This window comes from Leptonotus elevatus, chromosome 7, assembly GCF_054856555.1.
Source record: "Leptonotus elevatus isolate MCC_2025b chromosome 7, RoL_Lele_1.0, whole genome shotgun sequence".
Classification (NCBI taxonomy): domain Eukaryota; kingdom Metazoa; phylum Chordata; class Actinopteri; order Syngnathiformes; family Syngnathidae; genus Leptonotus; species Leptonotus elevatus.
The window spans coordinates 8740056-8760676 of record NC_141245.1 but is presented as its reverse complement, the minus strand read 5'-3'; the positions used below and the strand labels follow the sequence as shown (position 1 = coordinate 8760676).

At 41.4% G+C, this 20621-nt stretch overlaps 1 protein-coding gene across 1 annotated transcript in view; it reads right to left on the bottom strand.

Moving 5' to 3' along the window:
- Positions 1 to 20621, bottom strand: part of mecom (MDS1 and EVI1 complex locus) — a 124785-nt gene that overhangs the window by 2839 nt on the left and 101325 nt on the right. Inside the window, exons 4-16 of the mRNA XM_086080788.1 lie at positions 19204 to 19309; positions 18998 to 19111; positions 18780 to 18891; positions 17398 to 17545; positions 17107 to 17260; positions 12809 to 14204; positions 11680 to 11767; positions 10546 to 10572; positions 5725 to 5891; positions 4686 to 4763; positions 3503 to 3672; positions 2524 to 2668; positions 71 to 316 (exon numbers count right to left, since the gene is read on the bottom strand). Of these exons, the coding sequence (XP_085936914.1) occupies positions 71 to 316; positions 2524 to 2668; positions 3503 to 3672; positions 4686 to 4763; positions 5725 to 5891; positions 10546 to 10572; positions 11680 to 11767; positions 12809 to 14204; positions 17107 to 17260; positions 17398 to 17545; positions 18780 to 18891; positions 18998 to 19111; positions 19204 to 19309 (2951 nt within the window). The remainder of the gene's footprint in view (positions 1 to 70; positions 317 to 2523; positions 2669 to 3502; positions 3673 to 4685; positions 4764 to 5724; positions 5892 to 10545; positions 10573 to 11679; positions 11768 to 12808; positions 14205 to 17106; positions 17261 to 17397; positions 17546 to 18779; positions 18892 to 18997; positions 19112 to 19203; positions 19310 to 20621) is intronic.

Sequence of the window (20621 nt, the reverse complement as noted above, 5' to 3'; positions counted from 1 at the left end):
CAAAACATATCTTTATGTCAGTAGTTGAAATTAAAATACGGACAGCATTAAGTTAAGATATCTGATTAACCTCTTTGGAGAGATTTTACAGCTCTGGCTCAAGTCATCTGTCCGACTGAAGTCCACTCCATCTTGTATGACGTCATTACTAATGTTGCTCGGGAGCTTCTCCTCTTGGGGTTTATTCAGGGTGTTGCTGGGTTCTTCCCCATCTTCATCAGCAGCAAGCTCCTCTGCTTCCTCGTCTTCCAAGTCGTGTGACCCATGCCTGGCCATGAGCAGAGTCTTTTCTTCTTCAAATGGGTCACCATTGACACTGCAGACCAAGAACACACCACATTTGTGTATTGAAGTTATCCAAAATTATACACTCATTCTAAAAACAGTTGGGCCAAAAATAACCTTGGGTTATTCATTCAACCCAAAAAGTTGGGTCAATGAATAACCCACAAAACAAGCCTCTAACCCCTCCCCAAATTAAAACAACCCCCAAGATTTGATTATTTTCTGGGTTATTCATTTAGCCCCAATTTTTGGGTTACTAAGCCCAACTTTCTGGGTTAAATGAATAACCCACAAAACAACACCAAAATTTGGGTTATTTTGTACAAACACTTCCGAAATTAAAACAACAAAAATGAGGTTGTTTTTTTGGGTTATTCAGTTAGGCCAACTTAAACCAAAAAGATGGGTCAAATGAATAACCGACACATGTTGGACTGTTTTGTGAATCATTCATTTGACCTAACTTTTTGTGTTATTTATTTCACCGAAAAGTTGGGTCAAATGAATAACCCAAATGGAAAATGCTTCGTAGAAATCAACCCCCCAAATTGGGTTGGTATGTACCATCCCCCTTAACCAACAAAAAAAAAACGCGCCCCCTTCCCCAGCTGTGTTGTTTTGTACAAAGCTATACCAAAAATTGGGTTTTGTGGGTTATTCATTTAGCCCAACTTTTTGAGATAAATGAATAACCCAAAAAGTTGGGTCTGTCCCTATTGACCCAATTTGGGTTGTTATTGTTTTTTTTGGTTCTTTTTTACCTTACTGTTTTAGAGTGCATTAGCTGATGTTTTCAAGCTATAACATTTTTGTGTGTTTTTAGAATGTTCTTACAACATTGTGCTAAAACAATGGCCTGTTGGACAAAGTGGCGAAGCAGGACATGGCAGCTGGGACGGACCAAAGCCGGAATCTCGTTTGTCATCGAGGCTGCAGGGCCCCTCTGGGCACAGCAGCACCAACTTCATCATTGCAGCACTTAAATGGAGTGCTCAGCCTCTCTTCTTGTTTATCTTCACTACTATCTAGTAATCATCTAATAGGCAAAATATTTAGCTGACAGTCCCATTTGGAAGTTGAATTATGGGTGCACTGCCAAGCGGTCCATTTTGCTCTCCCCGTGGAGTGAAAGAGAACCAGCTATCCAAACTGCCAGAGTCTTATTTTTTCCTTCTGTCTCAGTGCCACAGGAAACCACGACTTGCTAAATCACCTGGAACCACATTCAGACTGATTCAGACTAATTACACTCAGAGATGTCTTTCGCCAGATACTTAAAATCTTGCACAAAGAACTCTAGGAGAACGAGAAGTGTAGATAGGAAAGCAACACACATCTTCACATAATTACTGTATACGATACCTGATTCGATGGACTACAGTTACTTCAAGTGTGTGCAGAAATAGAAGATGCGTATCATCTTTTGTACTTTATCAGATGTTGATACTGTATTGCGTTTTAGAGCGAGCGTCAACTGGGACGGCGTGCGTTTGAGTCTGACGAGGTGGTATTTGTGCCGTGTTGAGCCCACGCGGCTCAGAATAGTGACTCCTGAAGAGCCAGGGAGAGCTCTGTGATTAAGAAAACAGATTCGCTAATTATGCTTTCAAACGTGGTAATTTGCTGAGGCTAAAGTATCTATCAGAAGCAGTCAGAAGCGCACCATTTTGAAAGGAAACACAGGCCGACCTTGTGACCCCACCCCCTCTACCCTCTTCCTGCAGGCAGACATGTTGGTTCCAGATGTGGCCGGCCAACTGCTTGGCTCCCCCTTCGGGCTTCTCTTCCCATTCTCCTGAGGCTGCTGCGCCTGCTCCTGCTCTTGGAGGACCAATCACGGAGCATTCTACCAGATCTCTATCGGGCCGTACAATCGGGTCTGTGATCACGCCGACGTGAGGCGCGTGAAAACAAACTCTGAGAGCCGAGCAGATTGCACAACTGCTATCTGACCTGATCGCGGCTCCAAGAATGTATTTGCATAATGCACAGACGAACTTGCATGCACCGAGACATCACCTGATTTAATGCGTGAAAGAGCTGTGATCTCCTTAAATGTTGACACACATGATTGCTCTCTCAACAGTTGGCAATTACTAAGATGGTTTGGAGTGATAGCAAAATACAAGTCTAAGACAGACAGACCGCTATTGACCAATTTTTTACATCAAGCCGTTTCGCCCAGAAGTAAAATAAATGCAGAAAGTAGAGTTGAGAAAGTGTAGTATCTATATCTACCCTTCTTCAGAGGGGTCCGGTGATGTTTGGCTTTGGCCTGTGTTGCCGATGAAATTTCTTATTTCGTTAAAGTAAGAGTCTTCTTTGTCATCCAATATGGCGCTGCTACCATCGAGTTCCGACTGTGGAGAAGACATTGCAGTGCCTGTGCAAAGAAACAAGGGATACGCATTTTTCAGTATTATGTTCTGGTATGTGGAGGACCAAAACTGCCTAAATAAAAAAAATGGCTAAAAAAATGAAAAATAGTGAAAATAAAAAAGGTTATAAAAAAATATAATAAAAAAATTAAATACAAAATATATATAAATGGAAATAAAAACAACTATATATATATATATATACATAAGAATAAATAATAAATAAATAAATAGAATAAAATATCAATCAATAAATAGAAATGCTCTGCTCTCACATTTATTTATTTCATGCTGCAGAAATGCAAAATGTTATTCAAATGAGGGGATGGCCCTAAGTGTGTCTTGGACATGACTGGAACTGGGTGACAGGATATCTTTTCCTTCACTCCAGAATTACGTTACTTCCGTCTATATGGTCCCCAGCCTTTAAAACGGTTTTTCATTCCAGATAATAAATTTGCAATGTATATGCATGTATAATTGTATATACAGTGCTGTTTATATGTAGCTCATGACATGGCTACAGAAAAAGTCAATCCTATAGTAGCATTTGGGGAAAATATGTGCATCAACTTTGTGATGCTTAGAATAATAATAATTTTGTTGTTGTCTCTCAGTGTGCTAATTGTTGACTGTGTGGGATTCTGATCAATCAGGTCAAGTCATTGAGCCCATCACATCCATAAGCTACGTTAGTGATGAACTCAAGAGCCAGATGGCAATTTATTGTAAATGATTTTGGCTTTGAGCATTATTTTGCAGCATTAGCAAATTGTGTAGGGATTATTTAGCACGGTAGCCTTCAAGTTCTCATTTGAAATGAGAGATTTGCTTCATACCTGACAGGTTCCCATTCTCGTGCTTCTTGAGGTGACGATCCAGGTTGGTTTGCTGACCAAAGCATCGATCACACAAATGGCACTTAAAAGGCTTCTCCTTGTTGTGGATGTTGCGAATATGGCGTTGCAGGTTGGAGGAGATGCTGAAGGAGCGGTCGCAGTATTTACATCTGTGGGATAAAATAACGTTATAAGGACGAAACTAATTGCATGACGTTGGAACTCTTTGGTTTGACCTGTGGGAATCATAACTGCATTTCTGATGCAGAACACGCAATACAGTCCCACAGATGCAGACATGATGGAGCAGCTTGTTTAAGGTGAAAGAGAATTGCCTCTCATCTCCAGCCAGCTCAATAAAATTGCATTCTTCTCTCACTCAATAAGCACGCAACAGATTGTGTTCTATCCCAGCAAAATTTGTCGTTCTTGCCAAGTTTCTTCATGCAAAATTATACGAGAAGATTACATCTTCTCTTCTGCTGGAATTAGCTTTGCTCGATTGGCTGTCCCTCAGGACCCCCATGGTTATCACCATCACAAATTACAATAAACAGCGATGATCTTTAATGGAATGCCAGTGTGTGGAGTGGAGGCTATCAGGCTGGGTCAGTCATGACCCGGGCCAGTCTTTTTCGCTCCCCTGTGGTCAAAAGGCCTCCTACAAGCTTCGGGCCAACATTCCTCCATCTAAGTGACTACAAAGCTCTGTTCTGGCTCGGGATTACTCATTATATTAACGAGGTAAAGGTATTTTTGTAAATAACAATTTTGCTCTGTTTTTGGTAGAGATGTTGAATGTAAAGTTTGTAGGAAAAGAGAGATTCTCCTGGTGAGACTTTCAGCAAAAAACCCTGAAATCTCTCTCGGTGGATCGTTCACACAATAGTTACCTCTTGATTTTCTTCCTGAAAAATATTGTCACCTGGGTGATAGCACAGCGTTTTTTTAAGAAGCTAATTATTTAGCAGTATCACAATTGCGAAAGGAGTTTTGAAGCGTGAGAAAATATTTGAATACATCTGCAAGAAACTGTGAAAACATATTTTTTAGACTTTCTTCATTTACAGTCTACTTGCATTGGGACCAAGGATAGCAGTGACCAGCCAGATCCTGGGATTTAGTGGCATCACACACAACTAAATAATTCATATACAGTAAATGAAGTCACAAAGAGTCTTACCGATAAGGTTGCTCTCCTGTGTGAGTCCTAAGGTGGCGCGTCAAGTTGGCAGAACGTGGGAAGATTTTTCCGCAGTATCTATTCAAGATATATGTAATGTCAGCAGTGTTTTCCAAGTTCTTGAAAAAAACAACACCATAATTTTCCTTGATGTAAAAACTGTGGAAAAAAAGTAACTTGTAGATTCATTATAACTATAGAAACTAATATAGAAACCTAAATTGTTGAAATGTAAATCAAAATGTTGATTTTAAAATCTTTGCTTTGGAGGTCTGTGTAGGAGAAAAATGACAATTAAGTTGCAGAACTTCAGTAAACCTCCTGAATCTTGAACAACAATATTGATAACATAATTTTTGTTGAGGTATGACAGCTGATTCAAACTAAATTTCGGGTGCAGATTCCAAAACTGATCTCCGTTTTCTCTGTAATGTCAAGTTTTTCAGAGATAGGACCACCCTCCATCCACTTTCTTAACCGCTTATCCTCACAAGGGTTGCTGGCATGCTGGAGCCTATCCCAGTTGTCAATGGGCGGTAGGTGGGGGTCACCCTGAACTGGGCAAATTGCAGGGCACACAATGAAAAAAAAAACATTTCTTAAAAAAAGAAGAAAGAAAGCTGTATGTATGTAAATAAAACACTAAGATGTAATAGTTACAAGCTTTAAAAACAACCAACTCTTCTTACTACAGTCTTACTACAGCTAAATCAGTGGAATCCATTACATTTTTATTATGCTAGCTTTCTGTTTGCAGATGTTGATAGTACTGACCTATTCAGAGCTGCACACACCTCTCACCACATTGTCTCAATTCTGACTGCACCAACAAGTTGCCACATAGCTATTCTTACTACAGTCTTACTATAGCTAATCAGTGGATTTTTTTTTTTATAAACGGAGGGTAAACTGTGGAGAAATAACCTGACGTGCTAGAAAATGACTGCAATCTTGGAATCAGCATGCAATTGGCATAAAGATCTACTCAACAGAATTATTTTTTCAGATTGTTCCCCAGTGTAATAAATGCTGTAGTTACCTGCAAGTATAGCGCTCTTTGCCCTTGCGTAGCAGCGTCTCCGGAAGCGTTGAGGGTGGAGCTCTGAAGTCAAACATGGAGGGGACAGAGCGCAGCAGGTCACCCGAGTCTGGCTTCAAGGAGCCAAACGTTTCAAGCTTCTCGGCCATGTTCTCAATAGCTGACATCTGAAGGGAGGCAACAAGAAGATATTATTGTAAAACTACACAGTAAATTCTGAGTGGGACCAAATAGACTCAGTTTTAGAGTAATATTTACACTTGGAAAAGAGTAAAATAAAGAATTGGAAAAATAAATAAATAAAATGGACTCAAGGGTGGAGGAACAAACTCACCACCTTCAGCTTGGGAGACAGCTAATCTAATTGCGACCCCAGTCTGTCTGCTATGTGAACGTTATGTGTCCCCAAAGTGGCCCGCATGTGCAGAAGAAGATACGTCACTCAGAACGCTGTTTGCAGAAGTAAATACGTATGGTCCAGCGTCCTAGTTGTATGTTTAATTTTTATGTAAGCTACATTTGTGAATGAATAAACGAATGAATGAATTAATAGGTAAAACAATTAATTAAGGTATGGTCCAGCGTGTCAGGGCCACGGACTTTTATAAGTCCGTCGTCGGGGTTCATATTTTTACCATCTCATGTCTACAGAGGAGCGACGTGGAAGGAGGTCGAAATAATATTTTGTGAAAATGAGGCGAGCCTGTTCAAGCGCCTCATCTCACGGTGATCCCTCCCTTTTTTTCCCCCTCACTAACGATAATGTCACGTCATTGCCGCATGTAATAAATGAGCCGTCTGCGTGGCTAAATTACTAATATCATGTCAACTGTATGCTTCATGTTTCAAGTGGGATTAAATTAAAGTCAAATATAAAGCCACAACTGCTACTTGAAACAACTTTGCCGATTCACGTATACGTCTCCCGTGCGGACCTCGCGGATGGGTCAAGCATAAATCAAGCTTCAATGCCCCCGCCCGCACGGACGCCGCGGAGCGCATATTGGACTTTTGATGACATCGAAGTCGGATATATGTCGCATTGAAAAAATTTGGATACGTATCCGTTATAGGACTACATATGAAAGCGACCCAGGTCAGATATGAAAAAATCGGAGTTGAGCCGTTCAGACTGCCATAGAAAAGTCAGATACAGGTCGCATTTGGGCAAAAAAATCCAATCTGGGTTGCATTTGCCTGAAGTGTGAATGTAGCTTTGGAGATGAGCAAACAGTAGGAGTGGCGTAGCTCGGGTGGTAGTGTGGCAGTCTCCCAATCTGAAGGTTGTGAGTTCGTTCATCAACCCTTGAGTGACTTTTATTTATTTTGTTCTTCAATTTTTTAATGTTAATCTCTTCCTACTGTAAATCTTAGCCTACTCTGGGTCTATTTGGTCCCACTCTAAATAGAGTCAATTTTACTCTAGAGTCAAATTTATTCTATAGAATTTATTGTGTGAAAACTACAGTAAATGCCATTGGACAAAAAAGGCCAGCATCGATCTGATCAGTGCCTGAAAATTTCAAAGCAATGGACAAAATGTTGGTATAAAAATAGTTCCAAAAAAATGCCAAAACCAAACGTGCGTTTTTTTAAAATTATTTATAAATAAGGCACTCTGAGAATGTGAGCAGCAATTTCACAGCCTACATTTGAATTCCTGACATGTTCTGAGAAAATGTTTTTAGTTGCTTCACACAACTTTCTCTCAAACAACACCTAAACACAGACACAAGGAAAGAATTAACGACCGCAGCCAATCTGCTAATGAAGTTGAACAGTTGCTTTCATCAGATATCCTCGCAAGAATTATGCCTTCTCGTCTGCTCTGTACGTGGATATATGGACAAGAAACTATTTGCTGCGAGGTGGTCATAGTTGATTAATTGCCACCTATGTGTGTGAAAATAGATGTACGTGTGTGAGAGAGAAGAATGCATTTGTAATGCATGTGAGGGAGCGTAGTGTGTGCGCGCTTTCAGGCATGCACGTTGTACGCGAGTGTGATTGTACGTGCCAAGTGTGTATCTGTGTGTTGTCAGATCCATGTCTGAGTGTGTTTGTGTTTGTGTGTGGAGTGATTCATGTCCACTGCTGGGCAGTAAACCATTCTGTGCACAATGCGGGCAGACAGCACATTTGTCAATATGAAAGATGTTGACATTGCTGATCAAGGGCCAGACATGGGTAATAATGATATCGCTGTGCTGAAAGGGGCGGAGTGGGGGAGGAGCAGGGATGCAAGGGGAGTGAAGGGGGAGGCGGCGGGGTGGTGGTCCCAGTAGAGCACCGGGCCTGACAGGCCATCCCACACACACACAGACACGAACATACACACACATCCCTTCGTTTCCAAGGGGGCCACGAAAATTTGCATTATTTTGTGCGTATTGCATTTTCAGCTTGTTCTTATTTCATCAAGGCAACAAATCAGTGGTGATTCGGGTCCTCTACGGGAGCACTGCTTCGACTCTGACATTCCATCTCCTGTTTTCAGCCCCTGTCCCACTCAGGCTGCGCGCCAAGATGGAGTAAATGGCGAGCAGAGAGGTGAAGAGGTTCTGAGAGGAAGCATGATGAAGGGCAAGATGATAGGCGAGAAAGGAAAAAGAGTGATGGAGTGATGAAAGTAAAAAAAAGACAATAGAATGAAAGACAAAAATTTGAGAGGAACTAATGGATGAGTACATGGAGCCATGTGTTGTAAGCAAGTGATTAGGGCTGAGTGTAAAGTCCCTGACACGTTGGGCTTTCTCACAGTATGTTCCATTTAAATTCAGATCGTCATTGTGATTGCAGCTTGCAACTGCTCATCATCATAAAAAATATGAAACAAATATTTTGAAAAATATATTTGAAAAACTTTGTGAAACGATACGATCCTACACTCCTGCCAACTACTACAATAACTATTAAATTAGTCAATAATACATTATTAAGAATAATTAACAGCATAATCTTCGCATAAGCGTACTTACAGTATACTACGGAAATGTGGAACTGCCAATGTGGAGTTTGAACGTACTTGTTGGTTAAACGCTAAAAACTCTATAATGCCACTAGGTATTGGCTTGCACATGCACAAGAAAAGAAAAAATAAGCAATTTTTTTTTTACATGATATAAATACGTTTGAAAATTAAGTTAGTAAACACTGTTTCTTTATGATTTTACAATTTATTGAATTATTATGTCTGCTATGCATGATTTCCGTTCCACATTTTTTCCCCCATAAGCCATGGGCTATGCAATGCCACGCGTGGCATTACGTGAGAAAATGCTAAGTTTTAGCATTTAGCCTACAAATAATTTTGAATGTATTTTCTTTTTTTTCCCCTTTTTTGAACATATTTCCAATTACATCTAAACATATTTGCAATTCAAAAATGTTTAATCTACATTGGCAATTCCACGCTTCCGCAGATACAGTCTTCATTATACAGTATATATTTTTATCCATCTATCCATCCATTTCCTGAACTGCTTATATTATATTATATTATATTATATTATATTATATTATATTATATTATATTATATTATATTATATTATATTACATTATATTATATTATATTACTACTATGTTTACATTTTATTGAATCAAACTAAACTTGTAATATATAAGCCTTGTTCTGTAAGGATATATGAAAAGTTAAAAACCATTAATCGCAGATTGCATTTGAATGATTGATGTGTACCTTTCATGGATTAGGTTGATTAAGTCTATTGGACTATGTCACAGTGCCTTGTGTGTGAAATGTTTAAGCTACTTTATGTCAAGAAGAGACCAGACTGTTCTCTGAGGTAATTTTCCCAAAGTCATACACTCTACTCTTTTGTATAGCAGAGCCCTTTACACGTACATTTGAACACACACAGACACACACCTCATGAAAATCCCTTTTCATTCTCCCCGAGGCAGTGTGTAAGCATTTGTGAACTTGCTTGTTGCTGTAGTGTCGCAGTGGGACCAGCGGTTGATTGGCTATCTTCAGAAGTCAGTGATGCTGCGAGGGCCTAATTAGTGAGATGCATTCTCAATTGTTGATCTTTATCAGCAACCAGATGTTTGGCGAGAGGAACTAGTTCAACCCTCGACCCCCTCGCACCATGGGAGTGTCCCAAAGAGACTGTCACCCTTGGACACATGTAAAGTAGCCCCGACTAAACAACTACCTTTACTACGCTGTCCACTGCCCCCCCTCCTCCCATGCTCATTTGCAATAGATGTACTTCATTATCTGTATAAGCAAACATACTGTATGCTCAAAAGTGGTGGGTTTGGGTGTAGCACTGTTGGAAATTCCCACTTCTGCCTTTAATTTGTATCAGACCAGGACTTGATCAAGATACCAAAAATGTAAACAAATTAAAAATAATTAAATCAGGGGAAAAACCAAAAACATTGAACTGCTGCATCAGTCTTGTGTACGCTAGATGTCGTTTTTAAATTTGAAAAATAGCTGGGCTACAATATGATATAGTGGCACAACATGTTACATTTATAACAAGTCTGATGTTGACAGTAAGAAAGAAAAACAATTACACTACAAAGCTGGCTGAATTATGAGGTGGCTTGCATCCTCCTACATCATCATCATTATTATTATTATTATTATTATTATTATTATTATTATTATTATTATTATTATTATTATTATTATTATTATTATTATTATTATTATTATTATACAGTGATTATCACATTGCCTGTGACCGTGCTATGCTATATGCCATGGCTTTAAAAACTACAAAAACAACAAAACATTCTTACACTGATCATACATCACTGTGATAAAAAAATAAAAAATAATAACTCACCCAAGTGCTCTGATCTGGCAAACGAAACTGAAAGGGGAAAGATTAGAAAAAAAAAAAAGTCAGAAAGTGGCAACAATCAATATGTTTAGCGATACATGGGTCAGAGAAAAGTGATTTGAGACATTCAACTTTAAAGGAGCAAGCTGCCTAACTACAAAGTTATAGTGGCGGAATTATAAGTGGGTCCCATAGTTACTAACACTTCCCTGTGCTCTATAAAAACATTATAATAGCAGCCAGTATGCAATATGAGCCCATAGTGCTTTGTAATAAAAATATCCTGTCAGGAATTAAAAAGCAGAATTACAAAAAGGTTAAAAAAAAAAAAAAAAGTTATAGTCTTTCAGATTTTCTCAGTTTGCCTTGATATATGGCCGAGCCATGAGTCAGGTGACTGAACGCAAACCTACTCAAAAGTATACAGAAGGGCCCCTTGCCTGGTCTGACTTGGACCCTAGTCTGGGGTTTCTGGGAATGATTTGTGTGTCCAGACATCATAAAGTCAGCCTAAGCACTCTGTTAGTGTTTCTACTGATAGGACACCTCATTAAGGCATGTGGGACGACCATGTGGTCGTTGCAGGCTGGCCCTTTGCAACAGTCTGGACAGAGGACATAAATCAGGCAAATGAAACAGCCTGTAAAAACCAGACCTGAAATGGCCAGAAAAGAGGGAACAGAATCATATGCCTGAGAAAGTGCTGTTTTCACTTTCCTAAGCCGTTCTCACCCACAAAAGAGACTGATTAAATGAATGTAGTTCAAAATACTCACACACATTGGAAAGTAGTAGTCAAGGCTCTAAGCATGTCAAAGTATTCCTTTTTTTTTGCAAAAACATATATGAAATACATGCATACATATTTTCATTAACTAAACATAAACTGTATGTTAGCTAAGGTTCAGAGATGGGAAAATCCAGGACCAGAAAAGTAGAAACCCTGCCAGAACTTGGCTTTAACCACAGGTGCTTGTAATCAACTGGCAGATTAACGAGCTTGTTTGAGTCTAGTTGCATGGTTTAGTAGAAGCACCTGTGGCTAAAGCCAAATTGTGACAGGGTTGTCATTTTCTGGACCTGGATTTGCCATCTATGTAAGTACATCTCCATGTTGATAGCACAGTCAGAACATACCTGAGGATGGAAGAGGAAGCCTGGAGTTGGCCGCATGTACTTGTCTTTCAGCGTCTCAAACGGATCACTCATTCTCCTCTTCTCAACCCTGCTAATAGTAGATTTCTATCAGCTCTTAACACAAATACGGATTTTGAAAGTTGCAATAAAAAAATAAACAACTGAAGTACACTAACTGCAGCTTGCTGCTGTTAATTTGTGACATCACATTTATTAAGTGGAAATGTACAGTAATTATGCGGAGCAAGAACTGTTTACGCTAGTTTACAAAATGAAGTGTGTGATATCACTTTGTGCCCAGAGCTGGGCACTTCCGTTAATCGTCATTTCCCGTCATTGACGGAAGCAGTCTACAAAAAAGATGAGCATCATCAATGACAGGAATTGTCCAGCTATGAGTATGGATGGATGGTATTGATAAAGTTGTAGTCAAGACTTTTAGAGGCCGAGACCAAGATAAGACGAAGACTTTTGGAGGTTGAAACAGAGACAAGACCAAGACTGTATATATCAATGAATATCCAAAAAGACCATAAGCGTCTTTTTCCATTACATTTGCAACAAAAACAAATTCAGCTATGCTATTTTTGAAAAAGTACAGTGAAACAAATCTAGGGGGCATAGCCATACTGGTGACACCAGGAAGACAGCAAAGCACCTGCATTCTGCGTTTCTCAGTGATCACAGTAGTACTGGTCTGTTCTTGATTTTAAAAAATCCAGAGGACGTACTGTCCGAGACTGAGACTTGTCTACCAAATAAAAATGCCTTAAATTCTGGGATGAGACTGAGACCCTTAAAAAGTGGTCTGTAGAATGGTCCTGAGAGCAGGACTGATCTCAAGAATTACAACACTCGCTAGTGAATGTTTATTTTGGTACCTTTAACAGATTTGTAAAATGGATGTATGGATGGATGACAACTGGCAAACAATTAAGGGTATACACTGCCTACTGCCCATAGACAGCTGGAATAGGCTGCAGCATGCCCGCAAACCTCAAGAGGTTAAGCAATTTGGAAAATGGATGGATGGATGGAAAATGTAAAGGTTGTACTGTGCCAAGCTGAATCAAACCATGGTTCTTGCTGGGAACGTGTCTTATGACAAAACCACTGGGAATAACAATACCTGTAGATGGGATCCATGAAGAAAGGAGTCGGCCTGGCATGTTGTAACGAGGAGTCAGGCTTGGGTGTTTCTATTACTGCCTTCTCATCTTGATGACACTCGTTCAATTTTTTCCCTTCTTCTCTGTCACTGCATCTACGCCCCCTGGTCCCTAGGCTGAGGTCTAAAGGCTGATCCTGACCGAAAAATTGCGAGGCTTCTACTTTGGAAGGCTCCAACGTGGTAGACTTCTCCTCCTTTCGTTTGGTGGTAAGGTCAAATGGCGACTCTGATGACGATTTGCTCTGAGCCTTTTTGCAATCGTCTGCCTGTGAGTGTGACTCACTCTTCAGCACTTGAGATCTGCCATCTCTGTCTTGAACAGAGTAAACTGGTGGAGAGAACGTTGTGAAGAAAGGTAAAGGGAACATGGAGGGATAGGGCAGTGACCCGACTTTTTTGTCCTGCAGGCCAGCTAGGCCTGTAGAGCCAAAATACTTCTCAGCTATGGAGGCAATGGCCTTAATAGAGTCATTCACAGCCCCTGTCACAGCTGTGTGCTCGTCCAATGAGGAAGGGATAAGGGAAGGTCCGGCAATGCTTTTATCGGCACCGCTGCTGGTCAGGCTCAGACTTTGGGGGCTTCCGTCATTAACCTTCCTTTTTAGGCTTTTGCCATTTTCCCGCATAGTACCCCTATCTCTCTCACTGTCCATATCACTTTCCAGCTCAGAGCTTGACATACTCTCTAGATCGCTTCCACTGGGTGTGCTGACATCATCCAGATCACTGCTTTCAGATTGGTCACTTTGCTTGTTGCGTTGCTTCGTGGAGGACAATGAGCTCTGAGTGTGGAGGTCTGAAGCTATGATTTGACTTCCAGGTCCTCTGTTGTCCTTTCGAAGTGCTTTAAGGAGCTCTCTGGACTCCTGAGCTCCAGGGCTCGGAGGCAACAGTGGATTCCTACTTATCTCTGCACCAGGCCCAGCAACGGCAGCGTGAGCTGGTTGCCTAACTGAGGAAGAAGTGGCTGGAATCAGTGGTGGACGGTGGTAGATTCCAGAAGGGAAAAGGCCAGGGAAGCTGAATGGGAAGGCCGGTGCAGCAGGGAACGTAAGCCCACTATGATGGCGGCTAGCTCCAAAGTAATCAGCCAACCCAGCGCTGCTGTGGCCAATCGCCAAAGCTGATTTGTCCAAACCCGGGGCACCATGGAGTGGCATACTTTGAGCAAACATTCCTCCTGTCGTGAAATGGTTCTTTCCCTCACAGAAGCGTCGGTGCTTGTTCAGGGAGGAGGTGGTGCTGAACATCTGCCCGCAGTCTTTGCACTTGATCTGCGTTCTGCAGTCGGCATGCATGCGTTTGTGACGGCACAGGTTTGAGAACTGCGTGTAGGACTTGTGGCATACCTCACCTGCAGGGGCACAGAGAAGTAAACAGAGGGTCTCAGAGTGTGTTAAGGAGATACACAAACTACTTAGAAAAACATCACACAATCACATCTGCTTAACATGTGATGCAGAGGAAATGCAGTGTTCCCATCAATATTATGACAATGGTTTGCCATCAAAATGAGGAGGTGAGGCGTGTCCAGATCCTGGTATTGTCATAGGATGACAGTGTGAGTCAGTTGTTGCCACTCATCAGCTGCACATCAAACCACGTTCCCAGGCATCCCAAGCCTCATTGTGTCCCAGGGATTCCATAAACAATTACATATACACACACAAACACACATGCGCTCATACATCAACACAACACAGACAAACTTAAGTCACAGAGAAGGACACACAAAGGAATGCAAGTGCACTGACGCACACACACACCCACACCCACACAAACACACACACGCACACACACATGCAAACACACACATTCTTAGGCGTATGAAGTACAATGGCTCTATTTTAAGTTTGTGAAGGAAGCAAAGTTGAATGAATCCTATCCTGCAGTCTGGTTCCCAGGACAGGTCCCACGTCCTATACTGCCCCCCACCCCTCTTGCCCACCCTGAGTCTCTCCCATCACCCCTTCAGCTCCCTTGCCTTGTCCCCAAGCTGGGTCTCTGTCATCCTGTGCTGGGTAACCTTCCCACAGTCAACTCAAGTGCTTGTGTGACTCTGTCTGACCCTGGGAGATGTACAGTGACAATACCCAACAGAGACACTATCTTGTTTATTATTAGCCCGTCAACATTATTTACTACCTACCGTACTGTTTACTGAAATTCACATCAGGGTTGGGACAAAATATTTGGTGTAGTCTTTATTGCAATAGTTGAGTGGAAAGTCATTGGTGGAAGTTTTATTTGCCACTGTGTTATGACAAGTATCCTACAGACAATCAATATATTGATATCAGAATGCAGTTAGATTTTAGAACGGGAATGATACCATCAAATGTGCTTATTTGGGCTACCTTGAAGTCTAATAATTAGCTCAATTTGTAATTTTAGTGCAGATTCTACCTTGAGAGACTCCTACTAAACATGTATTCATGTGAAACTGTAATCTAACAGCAAATCACGCAAAACAAATATGAACTTTTTTAAAGTTAAAGTACCATTGATTGCCACACCCAACTAAGAGGGGCGTAATTTGTTTTCCGTATTTGAGCGGTGAGCAGCAGCAGGGGCCACGCTTGGGAATCATTTGGTGATCTAACCCCCCAATTCCAACCCCTTAATGCTGAGTGTCCAGGAGGAAGCCAAATGGGTCCCAATTTTATAGCCTTTGGTATGACCCAGCCAGGGATCGAACCCACAATCTCCCAGTCTCAAGGGCAGACACTGTACCACAAGGCCACTGAGCTGGTCATATTTCATTCAGATCCAAGATTTATACAGTACATCCCTGCTGATTCACAACTCATTTGCAAATTCACATACTCACCATTTTTTTCTGTAGAACATCACCACAACTATTTGCTGATAATCGCACCAATGTGCACTATCTGCGTATTTTTGCACTTTTTCTATAATGCCCTAAGACTCCATCCAAAGGTTAGGCTCCTCTTTATGTGCCGTGTTAGTGGAGGGGTTAGTGGAGCTAGCTGGTAGCTGATTGGTTTGACAGATAGCAGCAATGTAATGGAACCTTCCAATAAAGGTGAGTGAGGCCCAGAGAAAGCAGGTGGTTAACTTCTCAAGATCATGCAAAGAAAGGTCCGGGACGCTATTGACAGTGGTGGAAGTTGACAGCTGATCATCTGGTGGCGCCTAATTGCTCAACGTAAGGTGCAGTAAGTGCCGAACTAAAGATAAAGAGTAGTTTGCCATATTAAAAAATGCATAAATAAAACAGAGTACCGACATTATGTTTCACTGACTCAAAACTTAATAAAAAGCCTGATAGGAAAGTACAAATTTCACCATGGAGCAATTCCGATAATCTTTTCCAATATCAAAATAATCTATAAACTATTTATTTTTAAGGGCAACGTTTTAAATTAGTTTGAAATGATAATGATGTTTTAGATTATATCTAGGATTTAAACTCATATGCAAAAAAGGGGCTTATTTGTTATTCATGACATTTTCCTATCACAAAATAAATTTGGTCCCTACCCGGGCGAATAGTAAGGGTTCACTGTACGTACAATGCATGCATAGACAAAAAAAAAGAAAAGATTTGACACACACGGCTTTTCCCAGCATGGTTTCACACAACCATTAGTTGTATTTAGATCAACATATTTTCGGTTGATTACAGCAAATGGGCTCAAGCACTAAGACAGCAGTGCATGTGGTTGCTATTTGTGAGAAATGGTGCGGAGGGGATAGAGGGGGAAGTGGAGGAAGGGTCTGCAGGGGAGAACAATCATCCTAGCTTGTGTATATAGTATGTATATTAATATTCTTCATTGAAAAGGAGAGCAGAATCTGGTGTATGGACTGCTTTTCACATGCTGGCTGGCATGTGGCGGGTCAGGGAAAAGAGGAAAAGGTTGAAGGTCATAATGCTTTAGGGAAAATAGTGTGAAAGGTTAAAATGTGTCTTGCTGGGGTATGCAAGAGGGGAAAAGTGTGTGGCTATGTCAGAGTAGGTCACTTGGATTTGACCAAGTGGAAGTGGCTCCAATTACATGCCAGTTAAATAATCATCAGCATATTTGCGTGCCTGTGTTTGCTGTCCACTCTTAAATGATGTCACGACTCTTAACATCCCCTTCTTTATTTACTTTGGAACGTTACATTTTTGAAGCTGAGTACAAGCTGAAAATGCATAAAACAAGTTTTCTAATCACACAAGCATGTTATTTTTGTTATTATTATAATGTACTGAGGAGACTTACATAGGTAGGGTCTTAGTGACTTACACATGAAGGGCTTGACACTGCTGTGGATGTGCTTATGCTGCTTTAGGCCCGAAGACGTTGCAAACGTCTTGCCACAGTCAGAGCAGGCGTGGGCCCGCGCCCCGACGTGCTGCGAGCGGATGTGCCTCTGCAGGTTACTAGGGTCTGTGAACACCTGCTGGGGGAAGGAACCACAGGTACACATAGGGGGTGTTACTATCGACCAAACACACACAAACAAGTAGACCTAGAATACAAAGCAAACAGCGCTTTTAACCATCACACTTTTCCCCCCAAAAGTCATTACTTTACCTTTGAGCAGTTTTCACATTCATGGTGCTTGCCACTGTCATGTGACATCTGATGTCGGATCAGGTTCGATTTCCAGTTGAAGGCCTTGGGACATTGGTCACACTTGTATTCTCTCTCCTCAGAGTGGGACAGAGTGTGAGCCTCCAGGCTGCACCAAGCACAGATAACAGAACAACAAGAAAGAGAGAAAACAAATCTCTTAAAAACCTCTCTCTAAACAAAATCACTCAGGATGCCATTAATATATGTCACTGTGAGTCGATCTGATTGGATGCTTGGCGAATGCTATGATCTTCCAGTGCAATAAAATTACTGTTACAAAAGTAGTCAAAAACATCGAAACCATGTTTGGACTCAGTGATCGGAGGTGGCAAATCCAGGTCCAGAAAGTAAAAACCCTGCCACAGTTTGGCTTTAACCATTGATGCTAGCTAGGTCCTTAGCAGGCAAACGAGCACAATGGGAGCTGGCTAGTGAGCTAATATCCCACAGTTTGGCTTTAGCCCGAGGTGCTAGCTAGCTCCCTAGCAGGTAAAGGAGCACCATGGGAGCTGGCTAGTGAGTTGACATCCCACAGTTCAGCTTTAGCCTCAGGTGCTAGCTAGATAGCTCTCTAGCAGGTAAACGAGCACCATGGGAGGTAGCTAGGGAGCTAACTAGCAAGCACCTGGGGCTAAAGCCAAACTGTGGCAGGGTTTTTACTTTCTGGTACTGGATTTGCCACCTCTGTCTGTGATTGAACTAAATAATAGCGTGCTTGGCGAGACAAAATGCTTCTATACACCAATCCGACACCGGGTGTCGAGAAGTGGCCGGCTGATTAATGCGTAAAGCACCGTCGTAACGTCACTTACTCTGATTGGCTGTTAACTAGCGAATCAGCGCACGGGGCAAGCACATGAAGGAACGAATGCGGATAAACTCTAAGCAATAGAAGACCTTGGTTAAAGGGTAGGTCGATCGAGTGATGAAAGCCAAACGATGGCAAGACATGTAACCGCAACTAGATATACCAGGTAGGATTTATAATATTACTCGATACTCTGTAAAGAGCTTGAGGGTGTGCTTCGCGGGGGACTACATCGTAAATGAGAACGATAGCGGTATGCATTGAGTATGTTTTTATAGCACACCCCTGTAAAAAGCTTTCCGATTGCCTTTTTCTAACATTGAGGTATGGTGACTAGTGCCGCCGATGGTGTGGAGGGGTATTACTTCTCACGCATGCGCAGGAGGTACTTAATAGTCTGCGTTGGTGTCTTTCTTTGGTGTACCGACGGTCAGGCTGACGTTGGATTGGCGCCTTTAGTCGTATACTTTGTTACATCTGATTGTTAGCAAAGGCAGCACCAACTCTGTCCAACCAGTAAACAAAAAGTCACCTTTGCATATCCGGGAAGACCTGATCACACTCTTTACACTCATGAAAGTCATGAGACATGTGGAGGGGCCGCAGGTCTTGAGGTTCCTGGGCATTGATGTCACTGTCCTCTCCTAGACACACAAGACAAGTTCAATCTAAAAGTCACAGCCCAGTAAAATGTCACACGCACAAGGAAGTATGGACACCGAAAGAAGAGCACAAGGAACCAATCCAAACCTGCATCAAGGAAGGAGGAGGGGGGCATCCCACACTGCTGCATCTGGTGGTCCAGCAGTTGGCTGCGGGACTCAAAGTGCTGGTCACAGTCCTCACAGCGGTACTGCCTCTCCTCTGCAAAGTGAGAACATTGTTGGAATAAAGTTGTCCCAATGAGCAACATCATGTAGTGCGTGCGTGTGTGTGTGTGTGAGTATGATGCAGACCGTGAATATCAGGAGCCATGGAAGTATCACATGAATACTCTTCTGCTTTCATGAAAAGTAGAAGCTCCTCACCGGGGAAAATATCTCGAGTGACTTTGTAGAAGATCTGAAATACATAAACAAACACATGACGAATACAATATGTCACAGTTCAAACAAGTACAGTCAACAACATATTTTCTCATACAGGTGTTAACACATCATCAACACATGAGGCACACACACCCACAACACGTGATAATTAACATGAAATGAGTCATGTACAATAACTCATTTTGTGGGGTTTTTTTCCCATGAAAATCAACTCAAACAAAATCTTAATACAATTAAGCTACAGTTTGTCAGTATAAGAGCCGATGTACGTGCAACTGAGCCATGCCATCTAGTGGCAAATGGTGATATTACAACTTAAAACAACAGTCAATGCATATTCACATTTCAGCACCAGCAAATTCACATTTTCACTGTTAAATGTTTATTGGATGTTTATCAGCATTTTTTGAAGATTTTTTTGGGGCTGCCAGACTGACTGTTGCTTCTTTTGTATGGTCTCATTTTGTATGTCTGCATTTGATTGTTTTTACAATTCAATTAATGACTGAAAATGAATCAGCAGCTATGACTCACCTTTTTTGCTCTGGATGAGCAGCTCGTTAATTAATCAAACACAAAAGAAAAAATTCGACCAAGTGACTGACTCCTTGTAACTTGAAAAACTTGTAAGCTGAGGCACTACATTAAGATACCACTGTATTGCAAAAACATAAAAATGTGGGATTTATGTAGCGCAACACTAGTGATTAGCATATTTCCCTTACAATTGAGACATTCATTTGAATCTCAGCTTGTGTGAAGTTTGCATTTTCGGGTTTGCTGGCTTTTCCCCCACATTCCAAAATATGTCATTGTTTTTCATGGGACCAGTTAGCATGTGTTGAATTTGACTGATGCTTTCCGCGACAAATGAAAGGTGGACTGCATCGCGTTGTTAACATGACTAGTAAAGCGTGGACTGCTCCCAAGTCGAAATTCAGAGAAAGAAAGAATGAAAGAGAAAAAAACGATTGAAATCAATTGAATTCAAGGCAACAGACTAATTTCATTCTTTGCACTCATCTGTTGCCCATACTGCCTCCGTAATTCTGCACAAGCCTTTGCATTTTGAGGTGTTGTGGCAGTAAAAGTGTCGCCACATACACAAGCATAGGCACACTTGAGGAATTCCCCATATCCTTGATATCAGACAGTAGTGTTTCCTAACTAGTGCAGTCTTCGTCAGAACTAGGTAGACATTCAGCCATACTAGTTATGCGCTGTCGTACTACAAAAACACTGACATGTCACCCATTTTCTGCAACTTGTGCCCCTTTAATTCAACTAGTGCTGACACAAGTCTAACTAGTGACACATATAAGCAT